At 43.7% G+C, this 20,474-nt stretch overlaps 1 protein-coding gene across 13 annotated transcripts in view; it reads left to right on the top strand.

Annotated features, from left to right (window-relative positions):
- Positions 1-20,474, top strand: part of Fryl (FRY like transcription coactivator) — a 248,956-nt gene that overhangs the window by 120,719 nt on the left and 107,763 nt on the right. For all 13 annotated transcript variants that reach the window (XM_076546439.1, XM_076546432.1, XM_076546430.1 and 10 more), the window contains 4 exons: positions 3,644-3,843; positions 13,896-13,949; positions 16,835-16,974; positions 17,951-18,047. In XM_076546439.1, the coding sequence (XP_076402554.1) occupies positions 3,724-3,843; positions 13,896-13,949; positions 16,835-16,974; positions 17,951-18,047 (411 nt within the window). In that variant the 5' untranslated portion in view covers positions 3,644-3,723. The remainder of the gene's footprint in view (positions 1-3,643; positions 3,844-13,895; positions 13,950-16,834; positions 16,975-17,950; positions 18,048-20,474) is intronic.

Genomic DNA, 20,474 nt, shown 5'->3' with positions numbered 1-20,474 from the left:
CTGAAGACTTACATGCTAACATTTATGTTTTTACTCCTTTGTGGGCAGAGTTCTATAATTGCATGTACAGAAATACTATTTGGGCTGGAGAGATGACTCAGTGTAGGAGTTTATCCTGCTCTTCCCTAGGACGTGAGTTCAATTCCCAGCACCCACACTGGCTGGCTCACAACCATCTGTAACTCCAGCTCCAGGGGAGGCAGCACCCTCTTGTGGCCTCCATGATCACTGCACTCATGTGCACGAACACCCACATAGACATACATATACATAATTAAAATTTAAATACTAGAAAATGAAATCCTACCATTTATAAAATATTTGATTCAAGCAATCAAGTGTCATGAATGTCTTGGTTAAGGTTTCTATTAATGTGATAAAACGCCATGACAGAAAGGAACTTGAATAGGTAAATGGTTTCTTTCACTTACCCTCCCAGTTAACAGTTCATCCCTAGGGTAGGAAGCCAAGCACAGCAGGAGCCTGGAGGCAGGAACTGATGGAGAGGCCTTGGAGGAACACTGCTGACTACCTTGCTCCCGATGGCTGGCTCAGCCCGGCCCTCCCAGCCCTTTGACAGAAGACATGTCCAGTTCTTACTCATTAGTAGAAAAATCAATAAAACCGAGTTATTACTTTGTGCTTATCGGGCTCCTATTTATGTATTCTTTACATTTCTTCATAATCTTCTGTCCTGTTTCCTATTGAAGGAATTGGTGGTTTTCTAAATAGTTTCATTTGTGCTTTGCAAATGTCTATGCAGGTGGTTAATTCTCTGTATAATATGCTACAAGTATTTTCCTGCCTTCCAATTTGGTTGTGTGTCTATATTCTTGTTGTTGTTGTTGTTTTAAATCTGAGTTTATATTTTGTGTACTTTTTCATGCCGTTTGGTATTTTTGGATCATATCATTGCAGTGAACTGGGCTATGAAAAATTAGGTTCTTTTCTAACCCTCAGTAACAGAGGGTTAGAAAAGAACCCTCAATGTGTTTTAATGACCTGAAATTTCAATCGGAAGATATTCCCCCCGCCCACACTTTTTTGTTTTTTTAAATAGTAGTAAATACAACAAGCATTTACTAAAGGCACACTAAAAGATAAATCGAAATGTTGCTTTAACTTATTTAATCATAAACACTTTGTATTGTTAAAAATTTCAGTTTTCAAGTTAGAACTAGTTTTTCCTGGAACTTTGATTTTCTTCACAAGTGTCTTTTGCCTCAGTCATGACACCATAGAGCAGAGGTTCTTAACCTTCCTAACGCTGTGACCCTTTAATACAGCTCCTCAAGTTGTGGTGACCTCCAACCATAAAATTATTTAATTGCCACTTTTAGCTGTAATTTTGCTACAGTTATGAATTACAATGTAAATATCTGGTATACCACCTCCAAAGGGGCGGTGACCCATAGGTTGAGAACCATTGACTTAGAGCATTTACTTAACTACTTTCAAAGGAAGTAGATAGAAGCGAGGCAGGCCATTTGAGATGACGTGTGTCTTTGGCTCTTGAGGAGCCAAACATAATTTTTAAAGATTTAAGATCTGCAACTCTTTCCACAGGGCCACTTGTGATTAGATTCCCTGCTTAATAATGCACAATGTTGGATCGTGACACATGGTAGACAAGCAGGTCATTGTTGGAAATCATGTGTGCTGTGTTCCAAGGACTGTGAATTTTTGTCTTGGATTGTTTTTATGCTACAATTTTAATTCTAGAATACAGAAAATATATTTTAACTTAGTGCTAATAAAAGCTGCTTGTATCTAGATTCGATATCAGCAGTTTGCAATAATCTTTAGATTATTGTTGTAAATTTTTTTTGCAACTAAATTTTTACATACTGTGTTTTATAGAATAGGCTTTTTAATTTTTGAGACACCCCCCCCCCCCCCCCGCCAAACCACCACCACCACCACCACGTGGCCCAGGTTGACTTAGCAACAGCTTTCCTACCCCTGCTGATGTGAAACTCATGACCCTAACTACCTAAGCCTTCTGAGTACTGGAAATGCAAGCACGTGCCACTATGCCTAGCTTAGAGTCAGTTTTTCTTTGACCTCAAAATGCAGTGTAGGTTTTTTAATTGATATATTTTTAAGCAAATTGGCTGTCCTAATCATTATATATATGTATATATATACATAAACGTACATACATGCATACATATATATACACACATACGTGCATACATATATATGCACACACATACATACATATACATCAACAGCTATTCAGTGTTTGAGTAACCGTGTTCTGCCTCCCCTTTTTAGGGATGGAGTTAATTACATGACAGTTCCTTACACGGAGAAGGCAGGAGCTGAAAATCAGGGTGAAGTGGAAGCGCAGACCTTTGTGTGGGTCCACTAGGCAGGAGAAGTCCCGTGTGCTGAAGTTAGACTACAGTCTATATTAAGCCTCAGGCTGGGATGATGGACGTGACTGGATGAGTTCTAGGCAGGAGTGAGGTAGGCTTGCACTGTTTCCATCAGCCTGATGGGACTTACCCCTTGGCAGACAACACATCGTCTGAGTCGATGGTCCCAGCCAGCGCCCTCTGAGTGAGTCAAGTGAACCTACTGTGAGTTACCGTTGATTCCTGAGCCTCACCTCAAAAGCCACAAAAAAATTGGACAAAGCTCAGAGCCTTTTCTTTCCCCATCCTCTGTACCAAGTTCCAGCCATCTCGGTTGGGTTTCAGTACTGGCATCCCTGGTGCTGTGTTTGGGTTCCTAGGACTCATTCCTTAGAGAAGCCAGAGAGATTGACAAGGACTAGTCAGATCCCGTCCCTCCCCACACTTTCCACTGAACGTTCTTCAGCGTCCTGAAGGACCCTCTCTCTGTGTTCAGGTGCTGGCCCCCTCTCACACCTCCTCACCCCTGGTCTGCCCGTGGTCATTTTGGCCGTGTGTGTTCTGTTCCCACTGCTTTATTCTTGCCCCCCCCCCTCCCGCGCGCTTCATCATTCAGGTCTGCAATGAGGCGTGGCTCCTTCAATGAAGCCTTCGTGTGCACTGTTTCCAGGACAGCATCCTTCAGCTCCTAATCCTGCTCCGGTCTCATGTATATTTTCTTCATGACCCTAGCCCAGTGGTTCTCAACCTTTTAATGCTTCGACCCTTTAATACAGTTCCTCATATTGTGGTGACCCCCAGCCATAAAATTATTTTCTCCGTTACCTCATAATTGCAAGTTGGCTGCTGTTGTGAATCGGAATGTAAATATTTTTGGAGATAGAGGTTTGGCAAAGGGGTTGTGACCCATAGGTTGAGTGCCACTGCTCTGGACAATCTGGCCAGAATCCAGTTATTCAGTAAATATTTGTTGTGCACCTGCAGTGTGCCAGCCACTATTCTAGGTAGAAGGGAATCATCTAGGCCCGAACAGATCAAATGAGAATGCCTGACATTTTGGGAGTCACGTGAGTCAAGTGGAGAAATAGCCAGTACATTCTGAACACAATGTCTGGCTAGGCAGGCATTAGAATGGCAAGCATCAAAGGAGAACCATGGAGGATGGTGACTGAGACTGGGAGATTGGGGAGGGGTGGGCAGGATGTGTATCCGCCGAGGTGGATGGAGTAGGTTCCATGGAGCCGATTATTAATCCAGGGCTCTTTTGTTTCCCTGACTTCCAGCTTCAGCACCAGTCAGCAAAGTGAATAAGTTCTGTGCTGCTTCCAACTTCCATTCCACTTTGGGAAGAAAGAGCATCATCATGTCAAACATCACCATTGACCCCGAGGTCAAGCCTGGCGAATATGTCATCAAGAGCCTCTTTGCGGAATTTGCTGTTCAAGCTGAAAAGAAAATTGAAGTTGTAATGGCTGAACCCTTGGTGAGTAGAGCCATCTATAAATCTCATTTTTTTTCCCTTTCCTTTCCTTTTCTTTTTTTTTAACTTTTGCATTAGCTGGTATAATACGAATTTTCCAAAGGGAATAATATACTTGAACACACATTAAGGGCTGGGATTATTGTAAAGTACTGATCCACACAGCAGCAGTGGCTTCAGAGTCCACTTTGATAAATTCTCTTAGAGATAACTAAGGAAAAGAAACGATTGCGCAGGTGGAAATTGTGTGGCCTGATAAAACATAACAGGATATGAAAGAGAATCTAGACTATTCTACAGGTTGTCGTAAAGACATCTTATTTTTTTAATTATTATTTTTGAGTCAAGGTCTCATGTGGTTCAGGTTGGCCTTGAACTTGTAGCTATGTAGCCAGAGATGACCCTGAACTCCTCCTGATCCTATTACCCTTTCCACGTGCCAGGATTGGAGACATGTGCTGTCGTAGCCGATGTACACATTTTCATACTAATGATGCATGAGAAACACTTGGAGAATGTGATTGGGGGCTCTGATGAGGAGGACTGCCAAAAACAAGTGTCTAGCTTAGATTCTGCGTTAGAAGTCGGGATTGTGATAAGCAGCATGATGGCCAGATACACAAGGAGGGAGTCGGATGTAGGTCAGGCCGGAATGAACCAGGGCCTTAAGAGTAGAAGAAGAAAAGCAATAGAAGAAGAGTCAGTAGCACTTGACATGTATTAAATAGGAGCGGTCCTGCAGTTAGAGTTAAGAGGTGCAGTTGTTTGGGGGTCTTAGAAGGGATGTCAGTGCATCTACTTGGGTCAAGTACACAGTTCGATGAGTAAGATCATTTTTCGCTCGAGTGTATTAAACTAGACTTACTGGCGATCCGCCCATGCAGAATTGCTTGACGGGTGGTTGGGAATTCTTTTGGAGATCTCCTAAGAGATGGTGATTACTGTAAAAAACGGGCATCTTCTACCTCGAAGCTGAAAGAACACTGATATCAAAAGAAGTTAAGGACTGAATAGAAATATCATTACCAAATACACAGATAGTCCGAGTTTTAAAAAAAAAAAAAGCCTTAGCTTCTTGATATTAGTTTGTTCAGGCAGCACTGGCTGGCGCTTATGTGGCCCTTTGGGTTTGAAGGGAGTGAGCACGCATCATGCTGCAGGATGCTGTAGGGGCTAGGGATGGACCACATCATGCCTCAGGATGCTGCAGGGGCTAGGGACTGACCACATCATGCCACAGGATGCTGCAGGGACTAGGGACCGACCACATCATGCTGCAGGATGCTGTAGGGGCTAGGGATGGACCACATCATGCCGCAGGATGCTGCAGGGGCTAGGGACGGACCACATCATGCCTCAGGATGCTGCAGGGGCTAGGGATGGACCACATCATGCCTCAGGATGCTGCAGGGGCTAGGGACCGACAGTGATGAAGATCGTGACTGTAAAGGCTGCAACTCATTTACTCCCACCCAGCTGGATTAGGAGTAGTTGTTCACTGGAGGAATTGTTGCTCACCTGAGGCCAAAAGCCAGTCAGTGAGGTGTAATATTGGCTTCAGGACCTGTGTGCTTTCTCAACCTGTCATGCTTTCTTGGGACGGAGCACAAGAGAGGAAAGCTGATGCCCTAGGAAAAGTGGAAGGTGGCGTCAGCACACACGCTCTGGATTTCCTTAGATATGAAACTCATTGCTAAGGTGGGCTTCTTCCTAGTCATTAAGTCGAGGAAACTACTCGGCAAAAGTGTCAGTGAGATGATGTGTTCCAGGATTCCAAAATCAGCCAGATGTGTATTCCAGAACTATTCACATCACTCCATTCAACTTAAACCATTCCAGAATTACACTTTCCATATCAAATTAATGCTTTTCGTAGACCAGCACACACAAACATGTATATTTTATAGCATGTGCATCATATAAAATGTTTTCTTTTTTGGTTTTGGTTTTTTTCGAGACAGAATCTCACCATATAGCCCTGGCTGTCCTGGAACTCGCTATGTAGACCAGGCTGTCCTCAAATTCTGAGATCTGCCTGCTTTTGCCCCCAAATGCTGGGATTAAAGGCATGCATCACTATGTCTGGCTTAGAGTTCTGTTTTAAGACACAAGGATTGTAAAATCTTACTGACATAATTAACAACCATAAGTTTTAATTATAAATATGCTTCATCTACAAAATGTTAATTTCTCTTTTCAATACTCTTAATGATATGATGAATAGATATATAAAAGCTTTTTTTTTTTTTTTTTTTTTTTTTTTGGAGACAGGGTTTCTCTGTGTAGCTCTGGCTGTCCTGGATCTCGCTTTGTAGCCCAGGCTGGCCTCGAACTCAGAGATCCACCAGCCTCTGCCTCCCGAGTGCTGGGATTAAAGGTGTGTGCCACCACCGCCCGGCTTATAAGAGCTTTCTTCAATAGGTCATAGTTAAGAAAAGGAAAAAAAATCTTCTGAGAAGTTTCAAAGACCTCGAGGTTTATAGTGTACCAAATGCTCAGGACCCATCACCCTGCTGCGGTTTTCTCCTGGCTACACACACTTAAAAACTCCACCTGTTTCATAAAACACTTGGTAAGAGTTTCATGTGTTATGGTCCTGTCAAGTCTCAAATATCCCGTATTCTTGAAAGAATTTTAATTTTGAAATCATAAGGTCTTGAGAGTAAAAGGATGTATGAGAGGATTACCTACTATGACCGTGTCTCTAAGGTAGCCCCCTGCTCCCTTTTCATTGGCAAAACCGGTATCATTCCAGGGGTCTTGTCTAGGTCCCACTCAGTGCAGGGGTGTGCAGCCCCACGAAGCGGCTCATGGCGTCATTTTCCTCCACCCCCTTGGCCTTTCCTACAACACAAATGTCATCACATCCTGCTCTGGGGCTGTGGCTAACGATGAATAAGTTCAGGCTCTTGTCCAGGCGTCCTGGGTTTTCAGTCTTGTGGTCGACGTGAGGTCTCACAGCTCTGCCTTAGATGTCTTCTCCATAGCTCATTACTTTTCTTTCCACTTAAGATGCTTCCAACTCGTTTTTTAAAATTGTTTTTTTTAAACAAGCGTCTGCTAGTCTTTCTGAACTTTCTGTTGCTCCCCTCAACATAGAGGCTCCACACTAAGTGTTTTACTATAACATGTGCCTGTAAGGTCCAGATAGTAATTTGTACATTATGTGTGTCACTGTGTATTTATGCACATATACACAATGCATATAAATATGCATGAGCGTATACACATATATATGACTGATGTTGTATCATGGTCGGTCATTTGTCTTTGGTGTGGGTTACATGCTGCCAGGAACCAGGTGTCTGCTCTGCAGAATGGCCTGTGGTTTAGGTATTCCACAAAGGTTTACCCTTAACCATGAACTTAGCCCTAATAGGCGCTGTGTGTCTAAGAAGACACAAGGCCACTGTTCAAGGCAGAGCTTCTAATGCGTCCTCCAGAATAGTCCAGTGTTGTTTTACTCACTCATTTAAAAGGTTATTTCAGGAGTATCTGCTGTGTAATCCTAAAATGAGATTATACAGTTAGACTTAACAGTGTGAATTCCGTCACGAGAGGCTGGAGAGATGGCTCGGCACTTACGAGCACTGGCTGCTCTTGCAGAGGACCTGGGTTTGGTTCTCAGCACCCGCATGGTGGCTTGTAACCATCTATAACTCCAGTCCCAGAGAATCTGACCCCCTCCTCTGGCTCTGCCAGCACTAGGGACACACATCAGGTGCACAAGACATACATGCAGGTAAAACACTCGTGCACATGAATAAAAATAAATAATGCCATTGCAACATGGATGTTGCTGTCCCCTCGTCACACTTTGAAAGAAGAGGCATTTCTGCCTCTTCTCCCTGACACACCAAAAATGCCCCCCAACCTTCGTCATCGCGTATAGATTTTTACCCGTGACACTCTCACATACCGAAGCAGTTCCTCCTTATCTAGGTCAGGCAGCTTAGTTTTTATTTCTATCCCGGTCTAGATAGATTGCAAATCCATAGCATCAAGATAATGAAGACACTTAGACTAATCCCGTGACAGTGTGCCGACGATAGCTTCTGGTGCTTTCCTTGCAATTTCATCTACTTCGGAGTTCACTGTCTACCCATTGAGGTAATAAGCAGCCGCCCACGTGGCTCCCTGGGTTCTGAAAGAGAAGCCTCACAGGCCCCGGTTTAAGCATTGCAGCACCCAGGGCTTGTCAAGTGGACAGTGCTGACCTGGCGTCATCACGGTCAGTCAGAAAAGCAAGCCGCAGAGAAGCTGCGAGACCCTCACCCACAGTGGAATGATAGAATCCGTCTTTTCATTTCCGTGTCAGGAATGAAAATAAAGGAAGGCTACAGAGGCCACTGAGGAGGAGCTGAGCTTGATTTTCTCCCACTAATTTCATTTTCACTTGAGGAGGAAGATTCTGGAAGGGCAGGCAGTGATTGAAATCTCAGCCTGCATGCTAGGCAATCCAATAACTTTTGCTAAGATGAATGGATCTTGGCTAAATGGCCCAGGCCTTTCCAGGCTTACCTATTAATTATGTCCCTTGTCAAGCACTAGAAAGAAGATGGAAGAAAAGATGTCAGCCAGTCACCTGCTTATTCAGACCTTGTGTATTTTGTTTTGGGTCCCGCATTTCAAAAGCTCTCCAATTTTCATCATTGGTTGAGAATATTAAATATATGTGCATTTTGTTTTCAGTTTGCTCCAGTACATTTTTATGTTGGTTTTTATTTTCTTCTGACCTGTTTTCCAAAATAACTTAGAAAGATTTATTTATTTATTTATTTTTATTTTTATTTTTTTGGTTTTTTGAGACAGGGTTTCTCTGTGTAGCTTTGCGCCTTTCTTGGAACTCACTTAGTAGACCAGGCTGGCCTCGAAATCACAGAGATCCGCCTGGCTCTGCCTCCCGAGTGCTGGGATTAAAGGCGTGCGCCACCACCGCCTGGCTATTTATTCAATTTTTATTTACATGAGTAGTTTGCTTGCATGTGTCTATGTGCACTGTGGGCCTAGAGTCTGTGGAGGCCAGAAGAGGGTGTCAGGTCCCTGAACTGGAGTTATGGATGGTTGTAAGCCACTGTGTGGGCAATAGGAACCGCACCTGGGTCCTCTGCAGTAGCAGCCAGTGCTCTTAACTGCTAAGCCATCTCTTCAGCCCTGGCATGTTCACTATAGCATGCTCTTTTTAAGAATGAGGTTCTAAACCATTTACTATAGGTGTAGTGCACATGGACCATGATCTTCCCATGGAACCATGGGAATGGACTATTGTCAGCTCTTTCTCTGGAGGCCGTTCAGGGTCTCATGAGAAGGCCTGCAGAATCCTGAATGGGACACTTTTGGTTTTGGATAGTGTCTTAGTCAGTGTTCTTACTATGAAGAGACATGTGAAGACCATGGCAACTCTTATAAAGGAAAGTGTTGATTGGGACCTTACAGTGGTGTACAATTTCAGGGGCTTAGTCTGTTATCCTCATGGTGAGGATCATGGCGGCATGCATGCCAGGCATGGTGCTGAAGAAGCAGTGGAGAGCTACATCCTAATCAGCAGGTCAGCAGGCAGAGAGAGGGAGAGACAGACAGACAGACAGACAGACAGACACTGGGCCTGGCATAGGTTTTTGAACTCGCAAGCCTACCCCTAGAGACACACTTCCTCCAACAAGGCCACACCTACTCCGGAAGGCCACATCTCCTAATCTGTCTCAAATAGTGTCTCTCCTGATGACTAAGCATTCAGATATATGAGCCATATGAACCTGTGCAGGCCATTCTTATTCACAGCACCCCAGCTGGCAAGGTGGGAGTTTGGCTGCACTTACCTCCCCTGTCTTTGGGGTGCGACCTCATCTGTAGTTGTAGTCCCACAGTTAGCACCTCTCCACGTTGCCCTTCGTTAAAGAAGGCAGGTGCTTCCTCTGCGTCTTCCGGTGTCTCCCCTGACTCTGTCCCCCTTCATTCCAGCATCCTTAGTTTGGTTGTCCCACCTATACTAACCGCCTGGCTAAGGGCCAGTCAGCTTTTTATTAAACCAATTCGAGTAACAAATCTTAACAGTGTACAAAAGGATTATCTCACAGCAATATATTTGGAGTTCAGTGTTCTCAGGGTCTTGGATCCTATCTGCCATACATAAAAGGGTACTTTATAACTGCGGCATATAGGCTTGTGATTTTTATTGACAGGAATTAGTCACAAACGAGGGAAGGAAACTCTCGACTACTGGAGAATCTTTCTAAGTATATGTATTTTTCAATCAGTCTGCCCTCAGCTGATTGGATGAGCCTCTCCATTTGGGGACGTGTAGAGCCTACCTCCTCAGCCCACTGATTGAATTGTCGCTCTCTCTTGGAAACAATCTCACCAGCACACCCAGAAATGTTTTGTCAGCTGCCTTAGGATTCTTTCATCAGTTCAAGTTAGCACTCACATTAATATTCACAGCTAGATATTAATAAGTCTTCATAGTGCAATCTTAGCACTAAGTTTTTGTTCTTAATACTTTGCTCAGTTTGTACTTACATACTGGTATGATTCTTCAGGTGTGTGTGTGTGTGTGTGTGTGTGTGTGTGTGTGTGTGTGTGTGTGTTGGAGAAGGAACCAGGACCTCACAAGTGCTGGGCCAGCACTCTACCACCGAACTACATTCCCAGGCTGCCTATACTCTGAAGTTCATTGAAGACTCATATACATCATAGTGCCTGGCTCTTAAAAATCTAGGGCTAAACCGTGAACATTGATTGCACAAAGTGCTGATGAGGCAAGACAGAATAGAAGAGGGAAAAAAATATCTCTTTCTTTTGTTCTTTGTCTGTTGAGACATACAGTCCACAAAGTAGAGTTATCATGTAGATTTCTCCCTCAGAGAACAAACACCATATTTTTGTGAAAGGGCAAATTAACATATTTCTGTGATCTACTTCCTGCCTTATATTTTAGGCGGTAAACTTATACCAAAATGTAAACAGTCACAGACTTTTGTTTTTGCATTCTCATGTTTTATTGTCATATATTAACTATACATAGCAGCAGGCCTCAGTATGACATTTTTGTACCTGTACATAATATATTTTGGTCATGCTCACTCCTCGTCACCCTTTTGCTCCACTCTCCATAATTGTCTTCCTCTTACAAACTAATCTCCCTTTTACTTTCATATTTTTATTTTTAATAACCCAGTGAGTTTCCTTGCTTCCAAGAGCTTCATGAGGCTCCCCCACGAAGAAAGTGATTCCCTCCCCATCAGCCATGGGCTCCTCAGGGTATTCGCAGATGTGGGACCTTTTGTGTTCTTTTGGTGGTGCTGGGCATCACATCCAGGGCCGTACCTGGGAAGCACACACTCCATACCACAGAGCTCAATCTCCGGCCTCCACATCAAACCTTTTGATGTGTGATATCAGCCTCTCATATATTGAAGACATAAGTCTAAATTTATAAAATGAACAACACTGGAATCCAGAAAGTTTTAGATAGGAAACTCCTATCTAAATAATTCAGTTCAAATACATTTGACACTAAGACATTCCTTTCTTTCGTTAGTGATTCAATGTATCTTCATCTACTAAATCCTTCTAATTGGTTGGAGGGCTTTGTTGTTGTTCTTAAATAGTAGAATAAGCTGCGGTCTTTCTTCGTCTTAGGTTACTTATCCCTTTTTTTTTTTTTTGTAACTTCTTGATTCTAAAACTATCTCTTCTGTTCTAAGAGACTGGAACTTTCTCTGGACCTCACAGCCAGGGTTAATAATAACACTTCGAGGTCACTTAAGACTCAGATTGCTGTCCCACTGTGTCCTCAGCCTGTTTGTCTAACCCACCTTGAAGAGAACAACCTAACAACCAACCTTACCTGCTGTGTACTTCGCATGTCCTCAGCTTTTCTACCTTGAGCTAATGCACAGCTGTGATCTTACATGTTGTCCTCTTCTGTGTCCCTGACCGGAAATAATACATGAGTGTTCTGATAGTTATTGGCTGGAAACAGCAAACAGGCAAAAACAGATAAAAAACAGTCTCATAAATGAATATCTACCGTAAATATTGAACACAAGATACGGCCATTGCTTGATTATAAGGGTGTTTGTCACTGTTAGTTATTGGGGTCAATTGGGGTCAGCTGGAGTCAGTAACTTAATCCCTTGTAAAACTCTGTTAAAGACTTGTGTAAAGCGTTCCTCATCCCTTCCCCACGTGACACTTCCTCCACTCTTCAGTAGATCCAGAGTGAAGCCCTCTGTCTGGGGAACTCACACACAGATACTACAAAAACCCAGACACGCAGGGACAAACAGACACGGGGACAGAGTCACAAGACAGCCTCCAGGGCAGGCACAGATTCAGACTCACACAACAGACAGACAGACAGACAGGGTTGAAGGAAGACATGGGGAGAGGAAAGTAGACAGTTCACATCTGGGTTCACCTGTGGTCAAGTGACACCCAGGGCAAGTGCTTTGATTTCTTCGGTGTGACGCTGATGCATCGTTGGTGACTGAGCTTATGATTCATGTGTTCTAGCCAACTGCAGTTGTCAAGGTACAGACTTAAATCCTGCACATCTCGAAGGTTTATTTTCTTATTTTCATTTCAGTGACATGTGAACGTGAGTGCAGGTGCTCACAGAGGCCAGAGACGTCCCCTGGAGGGAGAGACGGGAGGCTGAATCACCTGTAATGCCCAGTCGGGGGATCCCACACCTCTGGCCTCTGTGGGCACCTGCACTCATGTGCAGATACACATAGTTAAGAATAAGCGGCTCAGCCATCAAGAGCACTGGCTGCTCTTCTAGAGGACCTGGGTTCAATTCCCAGTACCCACACGGCAGCTCATACCTGTCTGAAACTCCGGTTCCAGGGCTTCTGACACCCTCACACAGACATACATGTAGGCAACACACCAGAGAACATAAAATTAAAGATAAATAAATTGTACAAAAATGAAATAAATCTGATTTTCAAAAAGAGTTCATGTACAAAATACCTACACCTCCGCGGGTCCTCCTTGAACAGGGAATTATACACCAAGGAAAACTGACTTAGCAGCCTGAGAGGGAGGGGAAATAAGTGCATTTTCTAGAGCCGTGGTTCCCAGGCAACCTACCTACTGCTGTTTCTTCTCTCTAAACAACTTCAGTACGTAGAGAGAACTGGACAGTCCGCCACCCCACCTTAAACTAGCTTATTTCTGAAAACAGCACTTATATGATGTTTGTTTGTTTGATTTTCAAAGGAGAAAAGCAAAGCACAGAGCTCCCAAGTCCTCCAGACCGCGTCCAGATCCAGCTACCTGGCCTCACAGGCCATGCGTGGCCACCTCGCTGTATGCGGATGCTATTCACAAACACTCGTGGCCCCTCACCCCCTCTCCTTTGAGACAGGGCCTCACTTTGTGCTCCGTACCCCACACTGGCCTGGAGCTTACTGTATAATCCAAGCTGGCCCCAAATTCCCACCTGTTTCTGTTTTCTCAATGGTGGATTACAGGCATGAGCCCCCCGCCCCCCCCCCCAAAATGATCTGTTCTTTTCCACCCACCCACCCACCCACACCTCCTTGTCTCCCTCCCTCCCTCCCTCCCTCCCTCCCTCTCTCCCTCTCTCCCTCCCTCCCTCCCTCTCCCCTCCCTCTCCTCCCTCTCCCCCTCTCTTGCTCTCTGGTATCCAGGGCCGCCTCACACATGGTTGTTCGGTCATTCCTTTGTATCCCCAACCTAGTCAACACTGGTTAACAAACAAACAAATGAATGAATAAAAGCCTAGTGATGACATGTGAACTTGAATTTAAACAGGTCCTTCATTGAACTTTCATTCCTTAATCTAAGAATTGTTTGTCATAAGTGGAGCCACTCTATTTAGAGAGCTCATGCAAAGTCCCTTGCATGGGAGTAGTTTGAGTCATCTGCTGTGGCGAGGGTAAGACAGAGGCTTACCTTTCTTTAAAGCAACCTATTGAAAAATGGAACAAAAGCAAAATGAACTGTAAGTCTAAACTGTTGATCACATGGCGGCCTTCTAATGTTTGTATTTAAGCTCTATTTTTTTATTCTTCTTATTATAGGAGAAGCTGTTATCCAGATCTCTGCAGAGGGGTGAAGACCTACAGTTTGACCAGGTACTGTAATTTGGGGGAGCAGTCTTTTTTGGAGGACTGTGTCTGTTCTAATAATAATCTAGTTTGCACATGCCCACCGTTGAGAAACTCCTTCATCCTGTGTAGTGACCCTGGGCATTCCTAAATGGCAGCTTTTCCTGCAATTGAGCAGTGAACTGGCTCAGCACGTCAGGACTTTCTGCCTTTCATTGTTGATGTCTTTAACATGCCTTTCAAAGCCTCCCCAGGAAGCTAACTAAATCCTTCCATCTCACACAGTGTACCAGTTTGTGTCTACTATTTACTTGTTTCTGGGTTCATTTCTTAGAGACCGTCTTGATGGGCTGGCCTCGAACTCGCAGAGAGCCACCTGTCTCTGCCTCCCAAGTGCTGGGATTAAAAGATGTGCACCACTACCCCTAACCCTGGGATCTAGAACTTTTACCTTATGTTACCTTACCTTTTAGCATTAATACTTTAATATTGCCTTTTAACCTTTAACATATTTTCACCTGTTATGGTCCTTGGAAGCCTGTATATAGAATTTCAGTATCTAAAGTTTGTTCTTTTATTAGTTCTGTCCCTTTGCTGAGATTAAAATATTGGCTCACAGGCCCTGTATCATAATCCTAATCATTTTATTACATGATTATTTAAGATAACATCTGGTGTCACTAATATTCACGGACCTCCTTTTTCAAAATACTGTCTCTATTGGTGCACTGGTGTTCTAAAGGTGAGCGGTGAGCGTGGCAGCCTTCCAAAATAACGTGTCTAGGAAAAGGAAGTGAATGCTTGTATTAGATTAACTGATCTGATAAAGCAGCAGACTGCTTAGGACTACTGGCTGAGGCTCCCAGAATCCTGTGCTGCTGGATCTGACTACAGTTTTTCTAAATCTTCATCTCCAAGAGAGGCTCTACCGTAGCCCTGGCCTTTACAACCTGTTCCGTAAGAGCCAGCTTTCCACATGCACTGAGTGAGTAGACATTGGTCTACAAAGAAACTACACACAGGGAGGCAACTCCCAGTTACTCAGTGCTTTTCAGGGCTTATTCTACCACAGAGGTAATGAGAACATTAGCATCTGCTTCATCAGTGAGTGGATAGTCAGGCCTTGAACTCTAACTCAATGCCATCCATTTTCAGGATGTTTTCTGGTTTTTGTTTTGTTTTGTTTTGTTTTTAATGTAAATGGTCATTAAAATCTGCAAACGAGTACTAAATGGTTTGCTAATGGAAACAATGTTGTGTATTATATATTTAGCAGAACAGACGATGTTTTATTCTTCTTTCTTAGATACAAAATGAAGTTTTGTTTGAGCCACACTACTCATTTTAGTAAAATGTAATTTTTTAAGCACATGGAACAATAGAATTAAGACCTTGTTTTGACGGTAATTTCCAGTATTACAAAGCATATCCACTTATAGTAATCTATAATAAATGGAGGCCAAAGGAAGTTAGAAATCATGAAGAAGATTATAGGCCTAAGTAATGAAAAAGAGGTCATGGAATTAAGTAAACGATGCCATTCTTTTCTCTTTTCCTGGATAAACTTTATTTTGAAGTTTATAAAGAGCACGAAACATCAGGGAATTAATTGATTTTTAGAGATAACAATTTATCTTCCTACGGTCACAGGACTGAACAGGCTCTTGACTACTCTGTGGCTCACTTAGATAAATTGACAAAGTTCCCTGGAGCGTGCTTGACTGTGTGCTGGTTTAAAAATGTTAATTTTAGAGGCAGTGGGTTGAATCAGATATAGAAATGCCTTGGAATCCTTGATGATATATGACCGGGGGCTACCCATTATAGCTAGTCTTGGAAAGTTGGGTTTGTTCAAGAAAGAAATCAATGGCATTTACCTGGAATTTGGTATTAACCAGCTTTCTGCTGCTGTGATGAAGATATTAATGAGGATGGAAGAAAGGTTTATTTAGGCTCATGGCATCTGAGGTTGTGGTCCATGGTCACTTGATCCTACTGAGTCCTGCCTTGAAGGCACAGTAGATCTTGGTAGTAGCTTGTGATGGCTAAGAAGTAAAGAGAGAAACAGGAAGGGTCTAGAATCCCAACATTCCCTTCAAGGGCCTGCCCTCCAGGTGATCCACTTTCTGCCAGGAGGCTCCACCTCTTAAAAGTGCCACCATTTCTGACACCCGAGCCATCAGGGACATAGCTAAAACCAGTGCAACCCAAGAGCATCAAGGATGCACTGCATTTTAACCATTCAACTCTCTACATATTAGTATGTCATCCATTTATAAAATGGTGTCCTAGTCACTAGAATTGGTTTCCACCACGGCTCTACCGTGTTATTTTGTGGATATCAGAGTTATTATTGCTCTTGCATGTCACAGTAGTACCTGGTAAGATGGAGCCTTTCCCGCCATCCTTAAGCAACAAAGTCTTCTTTGTCTCCAAATCTTATCAGTCAGAAACTGTAACACTTTGGAGTCTTGTTCATACAAGCACTGACGAGCTGGCAGAGCAAGAGCAGGAATGCTTTGAAGAAAGGGGTGGGTAGGATGCTTATGAAAGGAAACAGTGGTTCACCGGTGTGCCTCACTGCTCTCCAGATACATCCCTGAGTGTAACCAAGGGTGTAGCAGACAGACTCGATTTCACACACATATGTGGCATGCGGGTGCCAGAAGATCACAAGCTCCTGAGTTAAACTGAACGGTTTGGGATAAAGTTTGTTCCTGGCTAAAACTTAAGCTGGTTTCGTTTCATTACACGGCCAAAGCCTTGGCTCACCGTTTAGCTCTGCGATGCGTTTTACTTCCTTTGAGTGACCGTCCCCATGCCCTTCCAGGTGGAGGCCCCTAGAGTTGGGTGTAGAGTTGCTGCCCGCCGCTGTTTTCTGTCATGATATTTGGCTCTGTCTTGCATTTCAGTTGATAAGCTCCATGAGCTCCGTAGCCGAGCACTGTCTCCCTTCCTTACTGCGAACCTTGTTTGACTGGTACAGACGCCAGAACGGAACCGACGATGAATCGTACGAGTACAGGCCTAGGTCCAGCACGAAATCCAAGGGGTAAGTGGCCTAGGTCACTCCGTTTTACCTGGACTTGAGACGCTTGCAGCCGAGGGAGCCATAGTGGTATCAAGCTGAGTTTCTGTCATTTGGCTACTTGAGCATGGATTACTTTAGTCAGAAACAGTGTGGGTCGAGTATTTATATGGACCGTGTATGTAGTAAGAATGAAGGCGAGGCATGCTTAAACTTTAATAATGTATTGTATCAGATGTAGGCTGGGGGATCCATCCCAGGGAGAGTCAGACAGAAAGAAATCTCAGGAGAGCCATCCCAGAATTCAGTTGTGGAGCTTGTAAGGACGGTGGGAGATAAGGTGGGGTGCCAACTCGGAGAAGGCCCAGCTTGTATATTTGTCAAGGGAAGCGTTACAGTACAGTAAGAACGAAAGAATTGGGACCCGAAAGAATTGTCTTCTGCCTGCAAATTCCCCAAGGGGCCTTGGGCTACACAGAACATCTGCATTCAGGCGATTTCTGGCGGCTTAGCACTACGCTTTGGTATGCGTCCTGTGGAAAAGTTTCACCTTAGATGTGTGAGAAAGTCACCCCACCTTGAATCTCCACCTAAAAAAGTTAGCGCTTTTGCTGAGTTCAATACAAACCAACAAAAAAAAAAAAAAAAGGGAAAAAAAGCTACCAATAAAATATGAAGCCCTACCAAGGTTTTCTAGATGAAAATTGAAGTATTTTTCTTCCTCATGCCAATTCTTCTATTAGGCTGATTTCTAGTAGATAGGACAGTGAAGGGCATGTATAGATATCTGAAAATGACAGAACGTGCCATACATGCAGTGGGTTTTTGAAGTCAAGTCCCCATCCCAGTTGATATTGAATACTGCCCACCCTGCACACACTCACTCGTACGCGCTGGAGCTCAGGAGGAATGCAGCGAACGGCTCCAGCCAACCACTGTGAAGTAGCCCTTTTGGAACCTGGAGTCTCAATGCAGTTCTCGTCCTGGGTTCTTGTTTCAGAGATGAGCAGCATCGTGAGCGAGACTATCTCCTGGAACGGCGGGACTTGGCTGTAGACTTCATTTTTTGTTTAGTCTTGGTTGAAGTTCTAAAGCAGGTGAGTAGGTGCCTTTGTATCTCAAAAGCCCGAATCTCCCACTGTCTGCCGCGCCTTCATGGTTCACATTCTCCATTCAGGATGTTATCTCAGTTTCTGGCCCACGCAGTAACCAGATCATTTAACTTAATTCCGTGTCTTTCCATTGCCTGGGGCCTGCTTGCTCTGTACCCGCCTGTCCCTATTCTTTTTACCTTCACATGCCATCCAAGAAGCAGGATCATATTAGCAAGAATAAGCTGAATAGAATTTGTGTTAATTGGGGACTTTTAGCTGTTAATACTGTTTGCTCCTCATTCTGTTACTTAATTCCTTTTTTCTCCCACCTAATTTCCATGAGTTGAAAGTAAAGATATAAATAATACCAGACATGCCATTTGTTGAAATTTCATAAAGGTGTGCATACAGATAAACTTGTATGCATTTGAAGGTAGTCTTGGTTTGTACTCTTTAAGACATTATATGTTATTAAAGGATCAACCATGTATTTCTACCTTAGGACTGTGGTATGAGAAGAAAATTTAAAAAAGAACACATTTTGCTTATGATGTGTTTGGATAGGAGTTTCATTTTTTGTTACTTCTGATGGGATGTAAAAGAATAGCAAATGCCACATCTAAAAGTAATCTACAGTCTACTTTGATTCAGTTAACATAGTATATACTTGGATTATAGGATTATTTATGTGTTGTGTTTGTTTTTACATTGTATGTGAACAGGCAGTTATTTGAGAGCCTGAAATCTGAAAATAAAAAGCGTTAAAAATACATAAAAGAGATAAATGAGTTCATCAAAAGTCAAAGTCACCTTATACATTTAGTCAAAGTATACATTCTATAAAGTGTTTTGTTTATTTTTGATGAGGTTGTTGTTTTTGATATTGTTGTTGTTTTAGTAGGCCTGGGAATCAGATCTCTTCTGTGTGACTGCTAAGGAGCCAGATTTGGTTTCTCTGATCTCTGAGTGTGGCCAGGATGCCAAGATACTATAGTCTAAGTATCTGGGCCAGGAGAACTTTGGGAGAAAGGGTCTGGTGAACTTGACTGTGCCCCTGTGGCCGGCAGCTGGCATCACTTCTGTGCTGACCTGTGGGCTTGCCATGTGTGTGCACTATTCCTGTTCCCTGTAGTGCACCTTTGGCACAACCCCAAGCTTAGATGAGTGGTAGGGCAGTGACTCTCCTCTTAGTGACGTATACTGGGTTTCCTTCTTGCAGGCTGAGAAATTGCAGCCTCCTCACCAGACACCGATCTCCATGATCCTACCTCACTGTAGTTTTTCTCCTTTGCGTCTCATGCAACTCTCCAGTCGGTTCCTGTCTTGTTGTTGTGGTTGTTGTTGTTGTTTTGTTTTTCCAATCGAAAAGTCACCTGTGCTTGCACTGGCTTCAGAGTTTCAGACCACTAGCCACCTTGGTGTACCTTGAGGGGTGCCCTCATTCTTTCCTCTCCCTCCCTTTTCTCAGAGTTGCAAGCCTCCTGCCTCAGCCTTTACGATCCACACAGCTCTTCTAACACAGGACAGCCGCAGCACCAAGGAACACGGGCCTTTGAGAAGTTTTCCTCGGCTCATTTTTCAAGATCACTGCCCAAGGCCTTGCTGACTCATAGCTCACAGGGACGGGGGTGGGAGACAACAATGTGCTGCCTCTGATAGTGACTCAGGTTCTGATGCCACATTGTTTCCCTCGGCAGCGACCTTCCCTCATCCTTTACCGCCACCTCCTACCCGAGTTCAGATGTACCCAGTCAGAGACAAGCGAGTCGCTGAGGGCATGGGGCACTACTTCTGAAATCCTTTGTAGGGACTCTTCTCCACAAAGAGGCAGGGTTGGTTTTGTCTTTTAAATTAGTTTCCCTAAACTATGGAAAATGAAATAAAAATCAATAGAAGTTTCTAATTTCCTTGTGTCAAAGTGACAGAGAGCCTCATAGAGCTCAGAGTAATTGACTTCCTGTATCTTGAATTTCCTAGAGCTTTGCCTCCTGCATAGTAGATCCATGCTGGACTTTGCTTCTGTTGTAATGGAACCGGTAGATGTACTTGGGATCCTGGAGTATAGATTCACCCGGCTCAGTGTTGGGGAGTAGTAACTAGTCCCATGACTTAGTCTTCGACCTTTGAGGAGTAGTAACTTGTCCCATGACTTAGTCTTCGACCTTAGAGTGTAAGTTGTCTGTCCCTGAAGAACAGTTATACATTCACTACTACCCATGTTTTGAACTCTACCCCACGCATGGAGGATTCTGTAATCTTTGTGCCAGCTGATCCTTGTCATTGTTGGGAGGTGGCCAAGGCACATACTAATATCCCAGCTGTCTGTCTTGTTGGCTGAGGAACTCAGGCTAAGTTGTTTTCCACTACCCTTTGTCCTCTGTGTAAAAGGCTGGGCATAGTCTACTTTTGTTGCATCATGAGAACTGAATT

The sequence above is a fragment of the Peromyscus maniculatus genome, chromosome 10, assembly GCF_049852395.1.
Source record: "Peromyscus maniculatus bairdii isolate BWxNUB_F1_BW_parent chromosome 10, HU_Pman_BW_mat_3.1, whole genome shotgun sequence".
NCBI classification, from domain to species: Eukaryota; Metazoa; Chordata; class Mammalia; order Rodentia; family Cricetidae; genus Peromyscus; species Peromyscus maniculatus.
This window is presented reverse-complemented; position numbering and strand designations above follow the sequence as displayed.